The following is a 24,057-nucleotide window of genomic DNA, read 5'->3' on the forward strand; positions in this document are numbered from 1 at the left end:
GCTGACAATAGTTATTTTCTTTCTGTGCCAGCTAGCGCAGATTTGAAGAGGGCTACCCCTCAAGCACTTTTTGACTGGCCTTTGTTTGTCTTTTTGTCCGGTTTTTGAATTTTCTACTCGTGGTGCGTTGAGGATTTCATTGAGGAAGGCTGAGTTTAAGTCCTGGGGTTCGGGTCATCGGGCAATGTCAGTGACCGATCTGCACCTCGTGTAGTGTCAGGCCATGCATACAAAGGCTTTGAGGGAGAGGTCCCTGAAGTTGATGATGGCCCGGTGCTCGACTCCGCAAGCGGAGGTCCTGTTTTAGAGGAAGGTCCCAGGAGCAGTTGTGGAGTTCTCCATCGTTGTTGTCCCACTCAGTCCTTGAAACAATTGGGTAAGTCGAGGCAAAAGAAGAAGAGCAAGAAGTCAAAGAATTTAAAGCATTCTTTAACTTCTTATCTGCCTGCCAACAACACAAGGGGACGTCAGCACTCCAGGCCTCATTCAGAAGAACCCGCGCCTAGGCTGACTACACGCCACCCTGAGTTTCCAGATGCTGGAGCAAACTCTGCCCAACTTTGACAGTTTTATGAGGCCTTGTGCCTCATTTTTGGGTGGCCCAACTCTGTTGGAGTGCCTTCGGGCCCTGCAGAGTAGAAAGGAGCCCCTTCGGGTTCCTCGCCTACAGCTTCAGCCTCAGTGCACGGATGCATCCTGGATCCGGACCAGCATTGGCCGTACCACCCTGACCTTCCCCCACACTCAAGGGTGGCACCATCCCCATTCTCATTGCAGACTCTGACAAGGAGCCTTTCCTCCTATGTCAGACCCTGAGCCTCTTTCTTATGGGCTAGTTTATAGTGAGGAATGGGAGGGGTCGATGGACCATTTAGAATACCAGCTTCATGACCCTATGTGCTGCTGGACAAACTTGGGTGAGGTCAGTGCACTGGCTACTTCTCCACATATTGGCACGCTTTCTTCTCCTTCCGAGGCTACAGAGGAGGGGGCTTCCTACTTAGTGGTGGGGAAAAGATAGGGAATCCAGAAGATTGCATACACTTGGGAAGAAGACATTTTCTTGCTCCAGCCTAGCATTGCAGTCTGTGAACACTGCAAGGCTTTTGGGCTGTTATTCCCACACGTTGTGGGGTACTGTTGCGCAAGTACTGTCACAGGTCCTGAAGGAGTCCTGGGCTGTACTCTAACAGGCAGTTGTCGATGAAAGAGACGCAGCAAAGTTCACTATCTGTTGTGTACCAGACACAAGGACTCACTGGGCAGATCGGTTTTGTCAACTGTGGCCCTGAGACGCCATGACTAGTTGAGGACATCTTGCTTTTTGGGGGATGTCCAAGCTACTTTGATGGCACCCATCTCTTCGGAGACGAGACAGACTCTGCTTTGAAGCGCTTCATCGATTCTCTTGCTACAGCCAGGCCCTTAGGCTTTGTGGCTGCCCCTCATCCCCCACCCCAGTCTGCCTTGTGCCCCTTTCGTGGCAATGGAAGTGACCTCCAACCGTGTCCATTCCGGCCAGCCGCCATGCCACGCATGCTACCCAGCCTATGCATGGCCAAGGGATCCACTGATCTCGTGGATCGGGGAGCTAGCGGTCTGGCCAGTCCATTAACAACCTCACCACCCCCATGGATGAAAGAGGATCACTTATCCCCTCTCTGCAAGGAAGTTACAGCTCTCTTGGCCAAAGGAGCCATAGAAAGGTTTCCTGTACCAGAAGTAGGTCGTGGTTGCCTTTCCCGGTACTTTCTGGTGCCCAAAAAGGACACAGGCCTCTGCCCTATCCTTGATCTTAGATCCCTCAAACTCTTCCTTATGCTCACTCTGGATCAGGTTTCATCTGCCCGGGACCTAGGAGACTGAATGGTAGCGTTGGACTTGCATGACGCTTATTTTGATATTCCTGTCCTGCGTGCCCACAGACGTTACTTGGGGGTCACAGTAGGCCACGAGCACTTCCACTTCACTGTGCTCCCCTTTGGCCTTACCAGCACCCCTCAGGTGTTAACAAGGTAATAGGGGTGGTCGCAACTCATCTGCGCAGCACAGGGGTTTGTCTTTCCCTATCTCAGTGACTGGCTGTTGAAGGCAGGCTGGCTCCAGCTGTCGTCTCCTACCTCCAGACTGTATTCTACAAGGTCCAGATCCCTGAGGGGACTATAAAAGATCTGCAGTGGTGGTTAATGAGCCGTGAATGGGTCAGAGGTTGAGCCCGCTTCCTTCACCAACCAGATAGACACTAGCTACAGGTGTGTCATTCCTGGGATGCAGTGGCCACCTGGAAGAGGTCGAGGTCAGAGGCATCTGGTCTCCAGTTGAGTTTGGACTCCACATCAACCAGTTTGAGCGCCATGTGATCTGGCTAACATTAAAGGCATTTCTTCCCTCTGTCAAAGGGACAATGGCGCAGGTGTTGACTGATAAACACTACCACCATGTGGTACTGCAACAAGGAGGGCGGGTGGGGTGGTGGACCCTTTATCAAGAGGCTCTGCACCTCTGCACATGGCTGGAACAGCAGGGCATATCTCTGGTGGATCAACATCTGGCAGGCTCTCTGAAAGCCATAGCAAAAATGTCTACCAGATCACGAATAGCGTCTCCATCCAGAGGGGACGTAAGGTCTTTCCCAACAGTGGGAAGAGTCTTAGTTAGATCTGTTCACCTCCGCATATAAAGTCAGCAATTTTGCGCATTGTCATTTCCAAGGTGGCAATCACTCAGAGCCACTTTTCGTCTCAAGTGAACTCGGGCCTCCTGTTTGCCTTTCTGCCCATACCATTTCTGCCCAGAGTTCTCAAGAAGATCAATAACGACTGGGCACAGGTAATTCTTCTGATTCTGGACTGGGCACGGAGAGTCTGGTATACTGAGCTGCTGAGCATATCCATCGATCCTCCGATCAGACTGCCCCTTAGGGAAGATCTTCTGTCACAGCAGCAGGGGAGGGTTCTACACCCGAACCTGTCCACTTTCCGGCTCCTTGCATGGAGATTGAGTGATGTTATCTTGGCAGCCAGGCGTCTCTCCCCAAAACTGGTTTACGCATGTCGTTGAAAGAAATTTGTGGCATGGTGCACAGCCAAATCTGTTGAATTCTGCAGAAAATATTCCCTCAACACATTGTCTATGACAGACTCCCCACCCCCCCCCCGATGGAAGGGGAAGTTAACGTCACCAATCTAGGACCCTAAAACCCACGCACGATCTCAAAGTTGGTTGTTACTACCCTCTTTTGTTAATACCCCATACCATCTTTCCCACCCCATACCTAGTGAGACACCGATTATGATAAAATCGACACTGAACAAGAAAGCGACCCCCCTCTACATCTGAACCCCAGACTTCTTTCCCCACTGTCCACCAGTGACATCACTAAACGTTCTAAACCATCAAGTAAAGAGAACTAAAATGCTAGATTACTGTACGAATCTGTCTGGTGATATAATTGTCCTCCAAGAAACTAAAGTTAGAAACAAAGGCCTTGTCAATTAGATATGGATGGGTAGCTAAAGTAACTTGTGCAAAAGCATGCAGGAGGAAAAATTGATTACTTACCCTACATGCAAAAAGATCTGGCCTTTCAGATATCGCTGCAGAACATTACATTAATGGTAAATGGTTACTTACAAGACTAAACAATAGGGTACCTGACCTGTATGTGATAAACATCTGTGCTCCTAGTGTAGGTGATCATCTATTTTGGCGCACATTAAACAAAAAATTAGACATTCCTGGACTCAAAAACTATCTTAGGCAGCGATAACAATTTACTAAAGGACCTTATGCTAGATCACCACTCCACTTTTTAATTCAGACCACCGAAAGCACACAAACAGATGCTTAACCTATGCACTACACATCGTCTTCTAGACGTTTGGAGGATATATAACCCGAAAGGCAATGACTTTACTGTCTTCTTGCCTCTGCACTCAAACCTCCCTTGCATCTATTAACTTAGTTGATGCATTCCTACAGCAATTCTCTTCTCAGGTTACTATACACTCCATCCTAGTTTGACCATGTAGCAGTCACGATGTCCATACTAATTTGTCCTAATTCAGGAAGAAAATCAATCTGGCGTCTTATTGAGGAATTAATAGAAAAGGAACCCAACTCCTTGACATTCAAAATTAAATAAACAGGTCATGTTTTTCAAAGAAAATGGCCTGTTGGTTACCTCACCAGTAGTCCTATGGGATACCTCTAAATGCACCATAAAAGGGCACTTACTGAAGCGCATGTCCACATTAAATAAAGATAACAAGGAGACACTACAGAAACAAGGCGATGTTAAAAAGAAGGAAATATTATCCAGACTGTAACCTACTAAACGAAATTAAAATACTGGAATGTGAATACAACTCCGTTTTTAGCAAAAGGACATATTTGTGGGTCCATACCACAAAAAGCAAGAAACTATTATTCCTGAACATAGCTGGGAAAGCGTTGGAGGCCATGCTTAAATTTATAAACCTCAACAATTGGGTCACACACAATAAAGCTCAAGATGGCTCCCCCAAAACTTAAGAGAAGAAATTATAAAAAAATATTTAGACTTTTGTGAGCATTTATACAGCTCCTACTCTTCGAGTATTAAAAAAAAAAGCCCCCCCCCCTCCAAAAAAAAAATCAAAACAGCCTCCGAAGCTGACATACACTGCCTTAAACCAACCCAAGGAAACCAAACAAATCGCCTACCCAATTAAATCAGTCCATGCTAGGAAAGCCCTTTGACCCGGCGTCATCCACATTATAGAGTGCAGGATTCTTGAATAGAAGATAATCAGTCCACTGAAAACAACCCTTGATCACTTTGTTTACCAAGGTAAGGTGTCCGGACTGCTGCAGATGTCACGATCGTGGTTATCCCTGAAGAAGGCAAAGGCCACTCAGACCTCAAAAACCTAAGGCCGATTTTGCTGCTAAATATGGAAGCCAAATCGTTGCTAAAATTTTAGCCAAAAGATTACAACCATGTTCCCAAACTAATTCACAACTCTCAATCTGGCTTTATTAAAGGGAGACTATCAAGGGACAATAGCTACATGTTTGCCATATAATAGAAAAGGTTTGACAATCCAACCTTCCTGCAGCCGCCATTGCGCACAATGCAGAAAAGACCTTTGATAGTGTCTTGGTCTTTCGTACATGCTGTTCTTGAGGCACACAATCTAGGGAAGTCCTTCAATCAACATGACCATGGCCCTAAATACCAATCTCAAAGCAAACAGAGTAAATGGCACACTGTCCTCCTCGTCGACTTACACCAGGGAATGTGTCAGAGATGCCCCCTCTACCACTTACTGTTCCTCCTATCCATAGACCCACTACTCCGAATGATCAGTTCCTCTCCTGACATTATTGGCTTCCAGTTCGGCACTAAACCCTTCAAAACAGCCGCCTATGCTGATAAAATTCGGATTTTCTCTGACTATACTGAGAAAACAATCCCAGCAATTACAAACATCATACAAGAATTCTCTGCAATCTCTGGTTACGGAGTTCTTCCCACTTAACCCACTCTGCCTTGCTTCACCTCTAGGCGACTCAGACTAAAATGGCAACGTAATTTACTCAAGTGTCTGGAGATCTGGTTCACCAAAAACATTAAAATATAACACATCCCACACCATTTCCAAAATTTAAAATCTGCTCCACTCCTGGTCCCCAAATACATCTCATAGTGGGGTAGACTCCAAAAACTCAAAATGAAGACCACCCCAGTTGTGGACTTCGTTTCCTCCATTCTCCGAATAAAACTTTCTCAGAAGTTTTTTCACATCGTTAGATAATATAACATCATACTTCTCCGGGTGTGGCAAGAGAGCAAGACTCTCTCTCAAAACACTCTGTTGTTTAGGCTTTGAGAATGGTGGCTGCAACCTACCAAATTGGGACGTATATAAATCAGCTTTTTTAGCATCACAAGGACCCCTTTGGATGTTCCCTGACACAAGCAACTTACCATGCTGGATAGAAATAGAACGGTCGCTTCTTTCCCCCTTTAACACCATATCAATCATAAATATGCCAACATTCAAATTTACCCACTCATAAATAATTGCTCACACTGCCAGAGCTCTCAACGTATTCGACAAAAAGTTACTAACTTGATCCATAAATCCATGTTTGCATTACTCGGGTATAATCCTAAAATTAAGATGGAAACTACAGGCCACCTCATGGGCTCCAAAGGGCATTACTCTTATCAGAGACCTATACAACACACAAACTATACGACCTTCCCAACTTCGACATGAATTTCTAAAATTAAAAGCACAATTATTCAATTACAATACTACCCCAACTATTATCTCACGTCTAATCGCATGGCAGACCTAAGGACATTTGGCATAAAACATTTACAAAACCCTGACCAGGCCTAATTCCACTACGACGTTGTCACTCAAATCGAAATGGTCAAGCCACCTAGGTTCTGCAAAAATTGACTAAATGACAGACACTAACTGCTCTAATATATGCAACACATCACTATAATAAGATTGCCCCTCCTAATATATATATATATATATATATATATATATATATATATATATATATATATATATATATATATATATGTGTGTGTGTATGTATGTATATGTATATGTGTGTATATATATATATATATATGTTCGATGGCATGTGTAGCTGCAGATACACATGCTGTGCATTATCCTGCCATCTAGTGTTGGGCTCGGAGTGTTACAAGTTGTTTTTCTTCGAAGAAGTCTTTTCGAGTCACGAGACCGAGGTACTCCTCCCTTTCTGCTCCATTGCGCATGGGCGCCGACTCCATCTTAGATTGTTTTTTTTTCCGCCATAGGGTTCGGACGTGTTCCTCTTCGCTCTGTGTATCGGAAAAGTTTGTTAACAATCAGAAAATTCGACAGTATTGTTTGCATTCTGTATCGGGTTAGTAATAGCACATCGACACCGAAGAAAAGAAGAGCTCCGGCAGCTCTTCGGGGCTTCCACTCCTTGGCGGGGCCTGGTCGGCCCGACCGCCTGTGTCTTAAAGGCTCATGGAACGGACCCCATCCCGCTTCTGCCCCAAATGCCACGCTAAGTATCCTTATACAGACCAACATTTGGTCTGTAATTTGTGTTTGTCCCCCGAACACAAAGAGGATACGTGCGAGGCTTGTCGGGCATTTTGGTCGAAGAAGACGCTGCGGGACCGGAGAGCTCGAAGGCTTCAAATGGCGTCGACACCGGCTGGACACCCCAACGTCAAAGAAGAGGAGACATTCTCCATTCCAGATTCAGACAAGCCCGAGAGTGAGCAGCCGACGAGGCAACAAACCGTGAGTAAACCAGCCCCGGCAAAAACTCACTCCAAAATTATGAAGGCCCAGGGGACACCACTGCCGACAGGCCATGGCTTTACCCGAAAGCACGGTGACCAAGCATCGCCACTGAAAAAGGCCTCACAGCAGCCGAAGAGATCCGACTCCGGTCGAGATACTGGCTCCGATTATACTCGGCACCGAGATACCGGCTCCGACCAGATCCGGCACTGAGCAGTCGGCACCCCGAAATCCAAAAAGGTTTCTTTGGAGCCGAAAAAGACTGCAGAAAAGGTTTCGGTGCCGAAACATCCAGCCTCGGACTAACAGGGCCTTTCCTCACAATTACAAGGCCACAGGTTTGGACAAGAACTGGGGATGGGAGAGCCAGACCATACCCAGAGGAGGCTCCATATACAGAAAGACACGGGGAAAATAAGTATACTTCCTCCAATTAAGATGAAGCGGAAGCTCGCATTCCATGAGGCGGAAATGCAGCCAAAACCTAAAGTGGCTAAAGAAAAAACACCACCACAGTTTTCTCCACAGCCATCCCCACCGCACTCACCACATCTGTCCCCAATAGCGACACCCCCCATGGTGCAGTCACCAACGCACACAGAGATGAGCCAAGATGACCCAGATGCATGGGATCTGTACGATGCACCAGTCTCTGATAATAGTCCAGATTGCTACCCGGCAAGACCATCACCACCAGAAGACAGTACTGCTTACATGCAGGAGGTTTCCAGGGCAGCTACCTTTCATAACGTAGCATTGCATTCAGGACCTATAGAGGATGACTTCTTGTTCAATACCCTGTCATCAACACATAGCCAATACCAAAGTTTGCCAATGTTACCAGGCATGTTAAAACACGCTAAACAGGTGTTTCAAGACCCAGTCAAAAGCAGAGCCATCACACCAAGGGTGGAGAAGAAGTATAAACCTCCCCCTACGGACCCTGTGTACATTACGCAACAGCTAACTCCTGACTCAGTGGTAGTAGGAGCAGCCCGGAAAAGGGCAAACTCAGACTTCTGGGGACGCACCACCACCCGACAAAAAGTTGAAAATTCGATGCTGCTGGAAAAAGGGTGGCAGCACAGGCAGCCAATCAATGGCGAATTGCCAATTCGCAGGCTCTATTGGCAAGATACGACAGGGCACATTGGGACGAAATGCAACATTTCATTGAACACCTTCCCAAAGAGTTTCAAAAGCGTGCCCAACAGGTTGTGGAGGAGGGCCAAACCATTTTCAACTATCAGATCAGGTCGGCTATGGACTCGGCAGACACGGCTGCCAGAACAGTAAACACGGCAGTCATCATTCGGAGACATGCGTGGCTACGTACCTCCGGATTTAAGCCAGAGATCCAGCAGGCTGTGCTGAATATGCCTTTCAACGGACAACAGTTGTTTGGGCCGGAGGTCGATACAGCGATAGACAAACTAAAGAAAGACACTGATACGGCTAAAGCCACGGGTGCGTTCTACTCCCCACAGAGCAGAGGCACTTTTAAGGAGCCACGTTTTAGAGGGGTGTTTCTGGCCCAAAGCACAGAGCCTTCTACCTCACAGGCCAGACCCACATACCAGGGCCAATACCAAAGATGAGGCTTTTGGGGACAATGTAGGGGTGGACAGTTCCCTAAAACAAGAGGGAAATTCCAAAGCCCAAAAACCCCACAAACTCAACAGTGACTCCAACGTCACAAACCCCCAACACACAACACCAGTGGGGGGGAGACTCACAAATTACTACCAAAATTGGAAACACATAACTACGGACTCGTGGGTCCTAGCCATTATCCAACATGGTTATTGCATAGAATTCCTACAATTACCACCAAATGTGCCTCCAAGAGCACACATGTCCAAACAGCACTTAGATCTGTTACAACTAGAAGTCCAAGCGTTATTACAAAAAGAAGCAGTAGAACTAGTACCCAACCATCAAAAAGGAACAGGTATTTACTCCCTGTATTTCCTAATTCCAAAAAAGGACAAAACACTGAGACCCATATTAGACCTCAGAACACTAAATCTTTACATCAAATCAGATCACTTTCACATGGTAACACTTCAAGATGTGATTCCCTTGCTCAAAACAACAGGACTACATGTCAACATTAGATCTCAAGGATGCATACTTCCACGTACCCATACATCCTTCCCACAGGAAATACTTAAGGTTTGTAATCCAAGGCGTTCATTACCAATTCAAAGTGTTACCGTTCGGGATAACAAAGGGCACCAAGAGTATTCACAAAATTCCTTGCGGTAGTAGCTGCACATATCAGGAGACAGCACATGCACGTATTCCCTTACTTAGACGATTGGTTAATAAAAAACAGCACTCAGCAACAGCGTCTTCAACACACAAAATACGTCATAGAAACCCTTCACAAGCTAGGGTTCTCAATAAACTACCAAAAATCACATCTACAACCATGTTAAATACAACAATACTTAGGAGCAACAATCAACACACAAAAAGGGATTGTCACTCCAAGTCCACAAAGGGTACAAGCATTCCAAAATGTAATACTAAACATGCACCCAAACCAACACTATCAAGTCAGGTTTGTGATGAAACTTCTAGGCATGATGTCTTCATGCATAGCCATTGTCCCAAACGCAAGACTACACATGCAGCCCTTACAACAGTGCCTAGCAACACAATGGACACAAGCACAGGGTCAACTTCAAGATTTTATTGTTGATAGACTGCCAAACACACTCCTCGCTTCAATGGTGGAATCCTATAAATTTAAACCAAGGGCGGCCATTCCAAGACCCTGTGCCTCAATACGTGATCACAACAGATGCTGCCATGGTAGGGTGGGGAGCACAGCATACAGGGACAATGGGACGCTCAACAAAGCCAACTTCGTATAAACCATCTAGAGCTACTAGCGGTGTTTCTAGCATTGAAAGCATTTCAACCGTTAATAGCCCACAAACACATTCTTGTCAAAACAGACAACATGACAACAATGTATTACTTAAACAAACAGGGAGGGACACACTCATCACAACTGTTTCTCTTAGCACAGAAGATTTGGCATTGGGCGATTCACAATCACATTTGCCTAATAGCACAGTACATCCCAGGAATTCAAAACCAGTTAGCCGACAATCTCAGTCGAGATCACCAACAAACACACGAATGGGAAATTCATCCCCAGGTACTACAAACTTACTTTCAAAACTGGGGAACACCACAAATAGACCTATTCGCAACAAAAGAAAACGCAAAATGCCAAAGCTTCGCATCCAGGTATCCACACCCTCACTCCAAGGGCAATGCGTTATGGATGAGTTGGTCAGGGATATTTGCTTACGCTTTTCCCCCTCTCCCACTCCTTCCATATCTAGTAAACACATTGAGTCAAAACAAACTCAAACTAATACTAATAGCACCAACTTGGGCTCGCCAGCCATGGTACACAACACTACTAGATCTGTCAGTAGTACCTCATATCAAACAACCAAACAGACCAGATCTGTTAACTCAACACAAACAACAGATCAGACACCCGAATCCAGCATCGCTCAATCTAGCAATCTGGCTCCTGAAGTCTTAGAATTTGGACATTTAGACCTTACACAAGAATGTATGGAGGTCATTAAACAAGCGAGAAAACCTACTACATGACATTGTTACGCAAATAAATGGAAAAGATTTGTTTATTACTGCCATAATAATCAAATTCAACCACTACATGCGTCCGCAAAAAATATTGTAAGCTTCTTATTACACTTACAAAAATCAAATCTAGCTTTTTCCTCCATTAAAATACATCTCATAGCAATATCTGCCTATCTGCAGATTACACATTCAACATCACTCTTTAGAATCCCAGTCATCAAAGCATTTATGGAGGGTCTAAAGAGAATCATACCCCCAAGAACACCACCACTTCCCTCATGGAACCTCAATATTGTATTAACACGACTCATGGGTCCACCATTTGAACCCATGCACTCTTGTGAGATGCAATACTTAACCTGGAAAGTAGCCTTCCTAATAGCTATCACATCTCTTAGAAGAGTAAGTGAAATACAAGCATTTACTATACAAGAACCCTTTATACAAATACACAAACATAGTGGTTCTACGCACAAATCCCAAATTTTTACCACAAGTCCTATCACCGTTCCACCTAAACCAAACAGTGGAACTCCCAGTCTTTTTTCCACAACCAGACTCGGTAGCCGAAAGAGCATTACATACATTAGACTTCAAAAGGGCACTAATGTATTACATTGATAGGACAAAACAATTCGCAAGACAAAACAATTGTTTGTAGCCTTCCAAAAACCGCATGCAGGAAATCCAATATCCAAACAAGGCATTGCCAGGTGGATAGTGAAATGTATTCAAACTTGCTATGTTAAAGCAAAGAGAGACCTGCCTATTACGCCAAAGGCACACTCCACTAGAAAGAAAGGCGCCACAATGGCCTTTCTAGGAAATATACCTATGACGGAAATCTGTAAGGCAGTCACATGGTCTGCGCCTCATACATTCACAAAACATTTCTGTGTAGATGTGTTAACAACACAACAAGCCACAGTAGGACAGGCAGTATTATGAACATTATTTCAAACAACTTCAACTCCTACAGGCTAAACCACTGCTTTTGGGGAGATAACTGCTTACTAGTCTATGCACAGCATGTGTATCTGCAGCTACACATGCCATCGAACGGAAAATGTCACTTACCCAGTGTACATCTGTTCTTGGCATGAGACGCTGCAGATTCACATGCGCCCTCCCGCCTCCCCGGGAGCCTGTAGCCGTTATTAGTTGAATTAGATTGTAAATTTGTAAATATTATTTTAATACGCATTATGTACATGCATACCTACTCCATTGCATGGGCACATCTAGTATACTCAAAACTCCTACCTCACCCTCTGCGGGGAAAACAATCTAAGATGGAGTATACGCCCATGCGCAATGGAGCCGAAAGGGAGGAGTCCCTCGGTCTCGTGACTCGAAAATACTTCTTCGAAGAAAGACAACTTGTAACACTCCGAGCCCAACACTAGATGGCAGGATAATGCACAGCATGTGAATCTGTCATTCTGGACTTCAGTTTAAAACCACTTATTCGATCTCTTCAACACAGCAATCTCCTTGAACTTCCAGTGATTGCCATGGGCCTCCCCAACACCCCTAAACCTCATGACCCAGCCCTGTTGGGCCTTCTACTAACAATGGAAGTTAAAATTATCTTCTCAGAATGGAAATCATTCTCTACCATCTCACACCATACACGGTGGGCATGGATTACTTACCCAAGGGGAGCACACGTCCTACAGAATAACTCCCCTAACAATCCCAAGATATCAAAGGAAGTCTGGCATACCCTAGACAAATACATACAACACATCCACCATTGTCCCTACACACACTTAATGTTGGTATGTCACACTCTTCGGACAGCTCACTAGGTGTCCGCCCCCCTTCCCTCCCTGTTTTGATCTGCCTTATCTTTGATACACTGCCATGACACACCTCTGATGAGTGTACCAATACAGCCGCTATCGTCAACCTCACTGCCTCCAACTTAAATACATAAATACCTAGTACATTGGAACACTACAGCTAAGCCCATCCCAAACAATGCAAGGCAATGTGAACAAACCTACATGGCGACCTATTGCAGTAACATGGTTCCAACATAAGTCCTATTTTGCAACACTCACAAAGTATTACTCATGTTATCACTGATGTTCCACGGCAACATGTCAGCAACTATCTTTTAAGACTAACTGTTTAATGCTGACCAGATTTTCTTTTTTCTGCTATTGCTTCCCATTGAAAGATTTATCATTGTGTGTATCATGTACGACTTCTCACTCTTTGTATTCTTGTACTTTTAAATTTCAAATAAACTTTATGGAACAAAAAACATTGGTTACGCCCTTTATTGTAGGCCAGTCCATCACCTTGCCTACTTTTTACGTACCCCCCTCATCTTCCAAGGAAGATGAGACTCTACCGCCTGAACCGAAAAAGAGCATGAGCTTTCTACCTTGATTGTACAAAAGTGTTCCGGGTGTATGATCTACTCTTAGTTGTTTATGTGGGTGCAAAGAAAGGTCGGGCAGTGCAGAGGCGCACCATCTCCAGCTGCATTATGATCTGCTACAAAAATACACTGACCAGGCCAATTCATCTCCCATAGAGAAGACCTATTGGCTTTGCCGGTGCTTATTACTGTTTGGTAGTAATACACTTGCGACATCAGCTCATCACCACTTAAGATATGCACGTCAAACTTGTGTCCTTTTTTTCCAGCATTATGAGGATAAGTCTCTAAAGGAGCCCATTCCCCTATTGAAACAGAGAAAATAGCTAAAATGTAGGCACTTTTTAAAACACAAATGGGGGGAAAGCATGTTGCAAGAAAATGTATTATATGATAGAGACTTCTCGCTGCAGATTCTTTACCTTTAGAATTTCCTGGTGTCATCTTGGAATCCGGAATCTGGAAAGTTTGCAGAGCAATAGCCTTGCACGTGCCATCAGGTGGTGGTGGTCGAATCCGCATTGCCTCGTCGGCACCGTCTGACGCGTCACATCCACCTATAAAGGTACCATCCCGGCTCTTGTATGTCATTTCTTTCCTTCTGCGCCGGTAAAAGTACAGATCGGGAATCAAGCTACCCTTTGTCTTTTTTTTACATGCTTTTTTTTTACCTTTGTTGAGACTTCTTTTGCATCTGTGCAGGAATGGCTTCTAGGAAGACCGGGATCAAGCCGTGTGGCACATGCCACCGTGCCATGGTGGTGACCCACTCCCACCAGGTATGTCTCTGGTGCCTATCCTGAGACCACGACTCAGTCGTGTTTGGACTGCCGGGCCATGGCTCCGAAAGCTTTGAGGGAGCAGTCCTTGAAGCTCATGGGTGCCCAGCAGTTGACATCGGCTGGTGAGACTCCTCGGAGGTCTCTGTTGAGGAGAAGGTCGCAGGACTGTTCCAGGGGCTCTAAGTCTTCTTCATCCCATTCAAGCTCCTCCAGGCACTTTGGGAAGAGGCACAAAAAGAAGTCCAAGCAGAGTTCGACTTTACCTTGTCCGCCAGCTGATGAAATGAGTCCGGAATGTTGACATTTCAGCTGCGGAATCGTTGCCAGTGGTGACTCCAAAACCACCCCCCTTCTCCCACCCAACCCCCTCCCTCCGCTCCTCCTTTGGGGGGTGCCAGAGCGACCTCTGCCCAGCTCAGAGTTTTACGAGGCCATGCATCTTATATTTGAGCAGGCTGGCCCCCCTGGAGCTCCTGCGGGTTCGGCAGAGGCCCCATCAGATTCCTTGCCAGCAGCTTCGGTGCCTATGAGGTCTCTCCGATTCAATATCGGATCCACAACTACACTGGGTCCGCACAGTCGACCTCTTCTGGCATTGCTGACCCACGTTGGCGCAAGCCCCATTCTAATAACCAAAGGGCTGGAACAATGTCAGGCTACGCCAACTCCTGCGCAACGGTGCCCACAGGTGCCAGATCATTGCCTGAGCATTTGTTCCAAACAGCCAGGCACTGGTGAGGAATGGGAAGGTTATCAGGACCCTCTAGGGTCCCAGTTACAGCTTATAGATTGGTCTGAGGAGCTAGCAGTGGCCAGTGGACTGGACACCTCTCCAGATACTGGCATGCTCTCACCTCCTACAGTGGCTACGGAAGAGGTGCATCATATGCAATGGTGGTATGCAGGGCAGCTATAGTCCTGGACCTTGTGCTTCCCTTGGTGCAGGTCAAGACTAACATCTTGATGGAGGGGCTTCAGCTAGGGGCTTCGTCACCTGAACCGTTGTTGCCCTTTAATGAAGCCCTCACCGATGTCCTGCTGGGGACGTGGTCCTAACTCAACACAGGGGTGCCTGTAAACAGGACGATTGGCAGCCACCATCCTTTGCTGTGGGCGACCCTAGCTTCTTCACGCAACACCCTACCCCGGAGAGCTTGGTGGCCCAGAAGTCCACTTCTCATGACACCTTCCCATCTGGCAACCCCGATCCAGTCCTGGCCCCCACCGACATATTCCACTGGATAAAGAACCCAAGAAACAGTATCGATTGAGACAGTAGATGGTTTCTTCCTCCAGCCTGGCATGGAGGTCAACAAACACCTCGTGCCTATTGGGCTGTTTTTCCCATACATTATGGGATACGGTGGCACAGGTGCTGCCTCTGGTCCCGGAAGACATGCAGGCCACTCTCTTACAGGCAGTTAAAGATGAAAGAGATGCAGCCAAGTTTACCATCAGGGGTGGTTTGGGCATGACTATCTCGCTGGCTAGGGCAATTTCCTTGACAGGGGCCCTTCAACATCATGCCTGGCTACATACCTCTGGCTTTTCGGGGGTTGTCCAGGCAAATCTTATGGACCTGCCCTTTTTGGGGAAAGAGCAGACTTTGCGCTGGAGAGCTTCAAGGAATCACGGTCTATGGCCAAGTCCTTGGGCTTCTTGGAGACCCCTTGCCAACAGTCTGTCTATCGCCCCTTTTGAGGCTTCGAAAGGGGCAAGGTACCACACCATTCACAGACCAGCCACCGTCCTCTGCCAGGTCAGCGTCCTTTGTGGGGATGAGGCTATGGTGCCTTCAGACCCAGTCGGTCTGGCCAGAAGTCATCCGCCACCATGCCCCCCCCACCTCCACAGCATCCAAGCCCCCTAATATGATACTGCAAGACCATGAACATACAGTTGGAGGGAGGATCCAATTTCATCTCCTTTCAGTGGCGGTCCATAACATTGGACAGATGGGTCTTGCAGATCATACAGATGAGCTATTTCCTCCCCTTACAGACTTTGCCTCACCCAGTGCCTTACTCAAGAGAACAGCTGCTGGGGGATCACTTGGTATTGCTCTGCGAGGAAGTTACGGCTCTCTAGGCCAAGGAAGGGAGCCATAGAAAGGGTACCTGATACCAGAAGTAAGCAGTGGTTGCTATACCCGCTACTTTCTGATATCCAAAAAGAACAAGGCCTTCGCCCTATTTTGGATTTGCGGTACGTCAGTCTCTTCCTCAAAGGGGAGAAATTCAAAATGCTCACTCTGGCTTGTCTGCCATAGACCATAGAGACTGGATGGTAGCATTGGACTTAGAGGATTTGTATTTTCACATCTCCTTCCCTGCCTGCCCATGGGCGCTACTTGCTGTTCAAGGTAGGCCACAAGCGCTTTCATTTTACTGTGCTACCCTTCTGCCTTACCAGTGCCCGTCGGGTGTTCACCAAGGTGATGGCGATGGTCGCAGCTCATCTATGCATGCTAGGCGTTTGTCTTCCCCTACCTCAGTGACTGGCTGTTGAAGGCTTTTTCACCCCAAGCTGTCATCACCCAACTTCTGATTGTGGCGAACTTCCTGCATTCGCCCGGGTTCACTATAAACATGCTGAAGTCACACCTTACTCCCTCTCAGACGCTCCCTTTCATTGGATCTGTTCTGGGCAGAGTGCAGTTTTGGGCTTATCCTCCTGAGCAGCGAGTCCAGGATATTAAGGTTATGATTCTGATGTTTCAGCCTCCAGCCTGGATCTAGGTGAGACAGACTCTGAGCCTGTTGGGCCTAATGGCCTCCTGCATCCTGTTAGTAAAACATTCCATGTGGCATATGAGGGCTCTGCAGTGGGACCTTAAGTCCAATGAGTACAGTATCAGAGAAATCTCATGGACACAGCTCAGATAGTGGAGGGAACTGTAAAAGATCTGCAGTGGTGGTTGGTGAATTGCGATTGGGTCCAAGGTCGACTTGTCTCCCTTCCCCAACCAGACCTCCCAGTAGTGACAGATGCATCACTTCTGGGACGGGCGGCCATCTGAGAGGTGGAGATCAGAGGCCTCTGGTTCTCCGGCGGAATCTAGACTCCATATCAACTTATTGGAGCTCCGGGCGATCCGATCAGCATTGAAGGTATTTCTTCCTGTTGTCAAAGGGAAGATAGTGCAGGTGTTCGTGGATAACATCACGGCAATGTACTGCAACAAGCAGGGCGGTGTGGGGTCTTGGACACTTTGTCAAGAGGCCTTGCATCTCTGGACATGGCTGGAACAGCAGGGCATAACCCTGGTGTTTCAACTCCTGCCTAGAGGATCACAAGTGGCGTCTCCATCTGGAGGTGGCACAAGGACTCTCTCAGCAGTGGCGTGAGTCTTGATTAGATCTGTTTGCCTCCAAAGAGAACACACAATGTCAGCAGTATTGCACATTGGAGTTTCGAAGGCAGCAATCAGTCAGCAACGCTCTTCATCGTGAGTGGACTTCACTCACGCTAGGAGGTTATGGCTTGGATATCTATTCTAAAGGTAAGGAATCTGCAGCTAGAAGTCTCTATTAGATGAACAAGTTACTTACCTTCGGTATCACATTATCTGGTAGAGACCCTATCTAGCTGCAGATTCCTTACACCCACCCATGCCTCCCCGCTCTGCTGACATTTCTGCTGGGTCAGGAACTGCCCCTTTCATGGCCCTAGTTTTTTGGCACAAACAAACTGTTCTTTCCATGGCTCTACGCTTCTGGCTTTGAAGTATGCAAAAAAAGAATTGATGTACGTGCGCCTGGGTGGTGCCTTTTATAGGTGACGACGACGTCACATACTGCTGCACTGATGTGGCCGACTCCACACGGATCCGAATGACACCACCCGATAGAGCGCGCAAAAGTTCCAGATTCCAAGCTAACGCCAGGGAGTTCTAAAGGTAAGGAATCTGCAGCTAGATAGTCTCTACTAAATAATACATTGCCGAAGGTAAGTAACTTGTTCTTTTTGTCTAAAAATGACATCAACAAAAGGCTTGATGTGCTAAGATCACCGCCTTCCCAGCTTTCAGACACAAGCAGATCTGTGTCAAAAACATTTTTTTACCTCAGTTTTTTAATTTTTCAAAGAGGTAGGCCTTCTTGTCCTAATTTGTGTTCAGCCTACTTGCAGTATCTGGTGGAAGTAGGTGTAAAACCTATGTGTGATCCTAGAAAAGCTTTATATATCTGTAATGTAGACAAAATTCTGAATTAAGCTGGAGGTGGGTGTTTGGGGGAGGGGTCATTCCTGTAGATCCCTCAAGGTTTTCCCAAAGAAAATAAATGTTGAAATAGCAAAAATTAATAATGGGCAGGAAAAAAACCTCTTTGTGAGAACATTTTCATCTGTAACTTCTTGTCAAATGGCTGTTTTAAAAAGCATTTATTGTTGCATCCAGTAGAGCCTTTTGGTCATGGAGCACCTTACAATTACCTTTCATTGTGTACCGCATATAGAATTATTATGGTAAAATAGAAGTAGTGAAAAAGGTGTATAAAGAAAACGTATGCATTTTTTAAATGTGCATAAGATAATGAGTCTAGGGACAGTGGCTATATGTCCACATGTGAATTAATGGGTGCTGATACTATCATGTGATTCAGAGGGCACTTTGCAAAATGTCTTCTTTCTTGCACACTGGACAGATCAACTTTTTCCCATTAAAACTGACTTTTTTTTTTTGCCATGTGGTTAGCTGCAGATTTTGTGGCCTAGCTCGGGCGGCACCTAGACAAATGTGCCAAACCTAGACATTTCTGAAAACTAGACACCCAGGGGGAGTCAGGGATAACATGACTTGTGTGGATCTTATTTTTGTGTTCTTTTGTCCGTTTTATTTGCTCCTGGTGGAGGTCGTTTGCACCCCCAGGGAAAACTGCATTGCTGGCCAAAACAAATTGTATGCCCACTGGAATTTGTTTGAGGAAGGCATTACTGGAAAGGGGACACTGTCCTTTCCAGTGATCCATCCGTTTAGCATGGGAAGGCAGCCTATGGCCTACAATCCCCACTGTGTGCCCCAGAGATCACTCAGCTTCTGCTTTCTGGCCCCTCTGGTGGTGATATGTCAATGCAACGTATGGTGCGCTGATGTCGCACATGGGGAGGGACAGGGCTGAAATGGAAGGGATTCCTTGGGCTTGAAAGAGGAAGCCTCAGGAGCAGCTTAGACCAGTGTCCACACTGGGGACTTATTGCTGGTATTGGCCGTTGGCTGACACCCACGCCGGAAGAGTTGAGGTTCACTGGCACTTACAAATGGACCCCTGTATCCAGTTTGTTGAACAACCAGTTGGTTAAAATGGAATTGTTCTCTATAGTTTTATGTTTGAAAGGTGACCACACATACAGTTGATTATTGAAGTGTTATCACTTAAGCTTTCTTCTATCTGCGACTTATAAACTCTGTGCAGTTGACCTAGTGTTTTTTGTTCGTTGCAGGCATTAATGACTGATGAAACAATATCCAATGTGCCAATCCTAATTCTGGGTAATAAAATAGACCGGCCTGAAGCCATCAGCGAAGAGAAGCTTCGGGAAATTTTTGGACTGTATGGACAGACCACAGGAAAGGTAAGACAACAGTGGTTGCTGACTTTAACATTCATGGTAGTACAAAGGGTTTTTTAACGTAACAATGGTCTGAAATGTGATTTTTTTAAATGTTTTAATTTTTTTTTATTTATTATTATTATTATTATATTCTAATACAGTGGTTCCCAACCTTTGGTCCCGGGATCCCTGCAGGTCCTCGGAGCCTCCTCGGGGCGTCCGTGATTGCTTAGAAAATTTAATAAAATTAACATATTAATAAAGTGTAAATAAAGTGGCTAAATGTACAATTGAATTTTTTTTAACATACTGTAAATGCCAAGTAGTTTTAAGTTGGGGGAGCTAAAAATAAAATTTGTTTACTTGGATTAATTAGTGGGAAGAGTGCAGGTGTATCAAACAATATATTATGGACGAGGTGTAGCTCCAACCTTCCTATTAAAATGAAATGTTTTATTTTTTATTTATTTGTTTGCAAATAAAACAAAATGTGTTGTCATTTGTGGATGTGTTTGCTAATGCTTGTTTCTTTATTTGTGTATTGTTTTTCATTTCAAATCATCTGCAATGTTTAGGCTTCCAGTAATGACTTAGTCAGGGTTCCCTGGATTCCAGTAACGATTCAATTGGGTCCCTGGGTTCTACTAACGATAAAGGGGTGGGGGGTGTAAAGTTGGGGGTCCAAAGAATCCAAAAGGTTAGGGACCACTGTTCTAATAGTTTTCCTTTGTTTGAATTTGCAAAAGTTTAATTATTTTCTTAGTATGTTAATTCCATACCTTCATTAACTTGTCTTAAGTGCTAAAATCCTAACACCTTGGCAACATTAAAGTAATATTGTACATTTAATGCTTGTTTTCTAGAGGAGGTGGGGGGGGGAGCAGGTTTTTAATATCTTTTGAAATTGTACACTGGATGGGTGAGCTTCACCATTTAGATTTTAAAAAATATAATTCATCTAATGGAGTTTCTTCTGAAATTGAGTTCTCAGTATCTTTGATTTTTAAAGTTGGGTCCGTAGTTAAAGTATGCGGTCTTTGAGCATAGCTGCTTAGGGCCGCATTGATGCTCCTAAACGACTAGCCGTATTCTTATTCAGTAGGTTACTTTAGTCACATTTTTGCTTTCCATCATTGATATTTAGTTAGACTTTTTACTTTGAAGGAGCATCAACGGCCAGTCAACATTGCTTCAGCCATTAGTGTTACGAATCCAAGAGGTCATTAACATATATTTCGTGCTGGGGCATAGTCAGCCTAATAATGTATTCTGTCATTAAAGCTCTTTACAGGCTGGGGTCCTTGGTGATTATTAATGCCAGGAGCCATTTTCAGTCTAACTACTGAGTTCCTTGGTGCTCTGAGCAGTATATACTTAATAACTGTTACTGTCCTGCGCAATTAATATTTATTTGTGCCAGGGGCCCTTAATGAATGGGAGCATTAAATGCCCTGACTGCCTTCGGCCATTTATTCTTATAAATGACTGGTGACAGTAACATCTCTTTCTCCAGTATTGGATCTTTCATAAATTCACTGCTAAAATTATTCCCAGTCGTCGAAGTGGGAGTCCCATAATACCATATTATAGCAGAATATATCATTACCATAGGCCCCAACGGCAATGGACAGTCTCTTTAACAAAGTAATGTCCTTTTTGAAAAAGGACCAAACTTGAACCATGATCAACTAGACAAAAGCACCCTCTAGAACACTCCCAAGAGGCTGCATCCCTCAGACTTTCTACTGCACATTGTGTGAAAGGAGTTTCCCTGAGCACTGCTCATTTTTTTTTCCTTACTTTAACCTGCAATTCAGCTGAAAAAGTCTGAAACTTCCAAGAAAGGACTCTTCAGACCCCGCAAGCCCCGTGAGAAAAACATCTTCATGTGGAGGACCCACATAAGGAATGTCTTTATTACCTCTACCCCAGTCAACAGGTAAAGGACTTTAAGAAATGTAGAGCCTTATCTACAAAGATGGCTACAGAAGTCTAAGAGCCAAAAGATTACCACTCCTAAATAGGACAGATACTTCAGAGAGGTCAAGAAAAAAGACAAGATCCTCTAAGGGAACATCTGTGGAGAGTAAAAAGTCCTTAAAATTCCAAAAGATTACCACTTCTAAAGAGGACAGACACTTCAGAGAGGTCAAGAAAAAAGACAAGATCCTCTAAGGGAACATCTGTGGAGAGTAAAGTCCTTACCACCATAAAGATCCTCTGAAAAAGGAGAAAAAGCACCAAATCTCGCAGAGAAGGCCTCCTCTCAACCCACTACTCCATCTAAAAAAAAATATGGAGCATCATGTATGTCTAAGACTGCTACAAAAACATTGTTGACATTAGTTGACAACGGTGGTAACAGTCTTATCCACGAGGCCATTGTCAGCAGGAAGGACAACAGAGGCCATCAATGCTTCCATATCGTCGACGAGCATTCACCTACCGTCAGCGCTACAGTCTACGACTACTCCATCAACTGCAGCACCATCAATGACACCACTGTAGACGGCAATGCCAAAGACACGCTTGACAGCGAAACCATCATTACTGACGACGCCAACCTCACTTCCAGACATTGCGTCAACTAAGTGGTCACAAGGACATTAACTCCAGCACTAATGTCTCCTAGTAAGACCTCACCTTTTCCTTCATCACATCTGTTAGATATAGAGACGTCAGATGATGAGGGACCATTTGGGACTGTGCGCACAGTCCATCTGAACTTCTGGTTAAATGTCAGGAAGATCATGACATTTATGAAGATGAGCAATGTTATCATCAATACTATGCTCCTCCGCCAAAGTGATACTACGAGCGACATTATCATAATAAACGACAGGAGGAAGTACAATTACCTTTCTCTTTAGTACAGGATTTGCAAGCTATGTTGCAAGATTACCAACGGAGATTTCCTAAAACGACTGAACAGTAGGTACTACCACCTAAACCAGCTGTACCTGCTACGCCTCAGTACATTCCTCCACCTTTAACTCTCAGAATTACATCAGGACCAACCTAAGTGGCACCACCAAGAGAAGACCCCTCTTCATCAGACGATGAAAGAGAAGGAGCAGAGATACAGCAGAATGTTCCTCCATACAGTGAGTGGAATGACTCATTTCCACACTGTCACTTCCACCACCACACCCATCATACTCTTCCCCCCCCCCCCCGAGGATAAGGGGGGTTTCATAACTTGATGGATAGAGCAACAACAAGGTTTCACCTCACAACTTCCATCAAGCAGGCTGATTGTTTTCTTTGATTTTAAAGGACAAGGAAATCAGTCAAAGCTACCCCCATCACTGAATATATCTGGGAGAAGAGGATAAAGATTATGAAGGACCCAGCTACAAAGGTGGCAGTGCCGCCCCAGAAAATTCCCCGCATGTCTGACTGGTCAACCCAAATCTGACTTGGTTATACTGCCGGCTGTGCAACGTCGCTCCAATAACCCTCCTGCTCCCATCACTACACCGCCAGATAGGTGGGTCACCGCAGTAGTCATCCAACACCCTTCCTGGGTTTTTTAAGGGCTCCTCTGAGGGTTGGACCCCAGATTAATCTTCACAACTTCTTGTGCGACCAAGACACCGGATTCTGCTGCTGAACTTCACCAGGAACCAAGACAATACTGCAACTGGTAGGAGGACTCCTACTGCAACTTTGTACCCGAGCATTGCAAGAACTCTGCAACTTCCGTGGTCGTGCATCCTACAGAGTTACAAGGACTCTGCCTGCACCAAGGACATCCAGAAGGAATCTCCCTTGGAGTGAAGGAGACACTCCCTTCCAACCACAGGCACCTCAATGTCTATGACCAGTTTGTGGAACCTGCTTTCCCACAGACTCTTCAAGGCTCTGCAACACAGGTGGTAGTTCTGTGGCTCTCTAGAGGTCTTACCTGTCTTCTTTGCAACTGGGAAGACTCTTGTCCCTCGTTGGAGCTGCTGAGACTGAATCCCTGTGCACTGCATCTGTTGTCATCACCTAGGCTTGTTGGCTCTTCAGCTCAAAGACCTCCTAAATCCAAGAAGCCTCATGCATCACACAGCTCCTAGAACAATGTCCTCCCTGCAGCCTCTGCAGTGTGGGCATCCATCTACTTTGTGCTGCTGAGGCCTCCTCGTGACTCCCTGTGCCTGCTGCCAATAGGTCCTCCTGGGGTCTCCCAATGATTTCTGCTGGCTCTCCTCAATGCGGAGGGCCGGTCCTCACTTACCTGTAAAGGTTGAGTCCCTGGGACCTTGCTGGTCCCAACTTCTGCAACCCTCCGTTTGCATTTGCCAAGGCTTGTTGGTGGTCCTGCTGACCACAAACCCCTCTGCATTCGACAACCAGCATGGGACAGCTCATGGACTACTCCTGGGATCCT

At 45.6% G+C, this 24,057-nt stretch overlaps 1 protein-coding gene across 1 annotated transcript in view; it reads left to right on the top strand.

Moving 5' to 3' along the window:
* SAR1A (secretion associated Ras related GTPase 1A) overlaps positions 1 to 24,057 on the top strand; it is a 193,870-nt gene that overhangs the window by 144,279 nt on the left and 25,534 nt on the right. The window contains exon 6 of the mRNA XM_069240378.1: positions 19,569 to 19,700. Within this exon, the coding sequence (XP_069096479.1) occupies positions 19,569 to 19,700 (132 nt within the window). The remainder of the gene's footprint in view (positions 1 to 19,568; positions 19,701 to 24,057) is intronic.

The sequence above is a fragment of the Pleurodeles waltl genome, chromosome 6, assembly GCF_031143425.1.
Source record: "Pleurodeles waltl isolate 20211129_DDA chromosome 6, aPleWal1.hap1.20221129, whole genome shotgun sequence".
Classification (NCBI taxonomy): Eukaryota; Metazoa; Chordata; class Amphibia; order Caudata; family Salamandridae; genus Pleurodeles; species Pleurodeles waltl.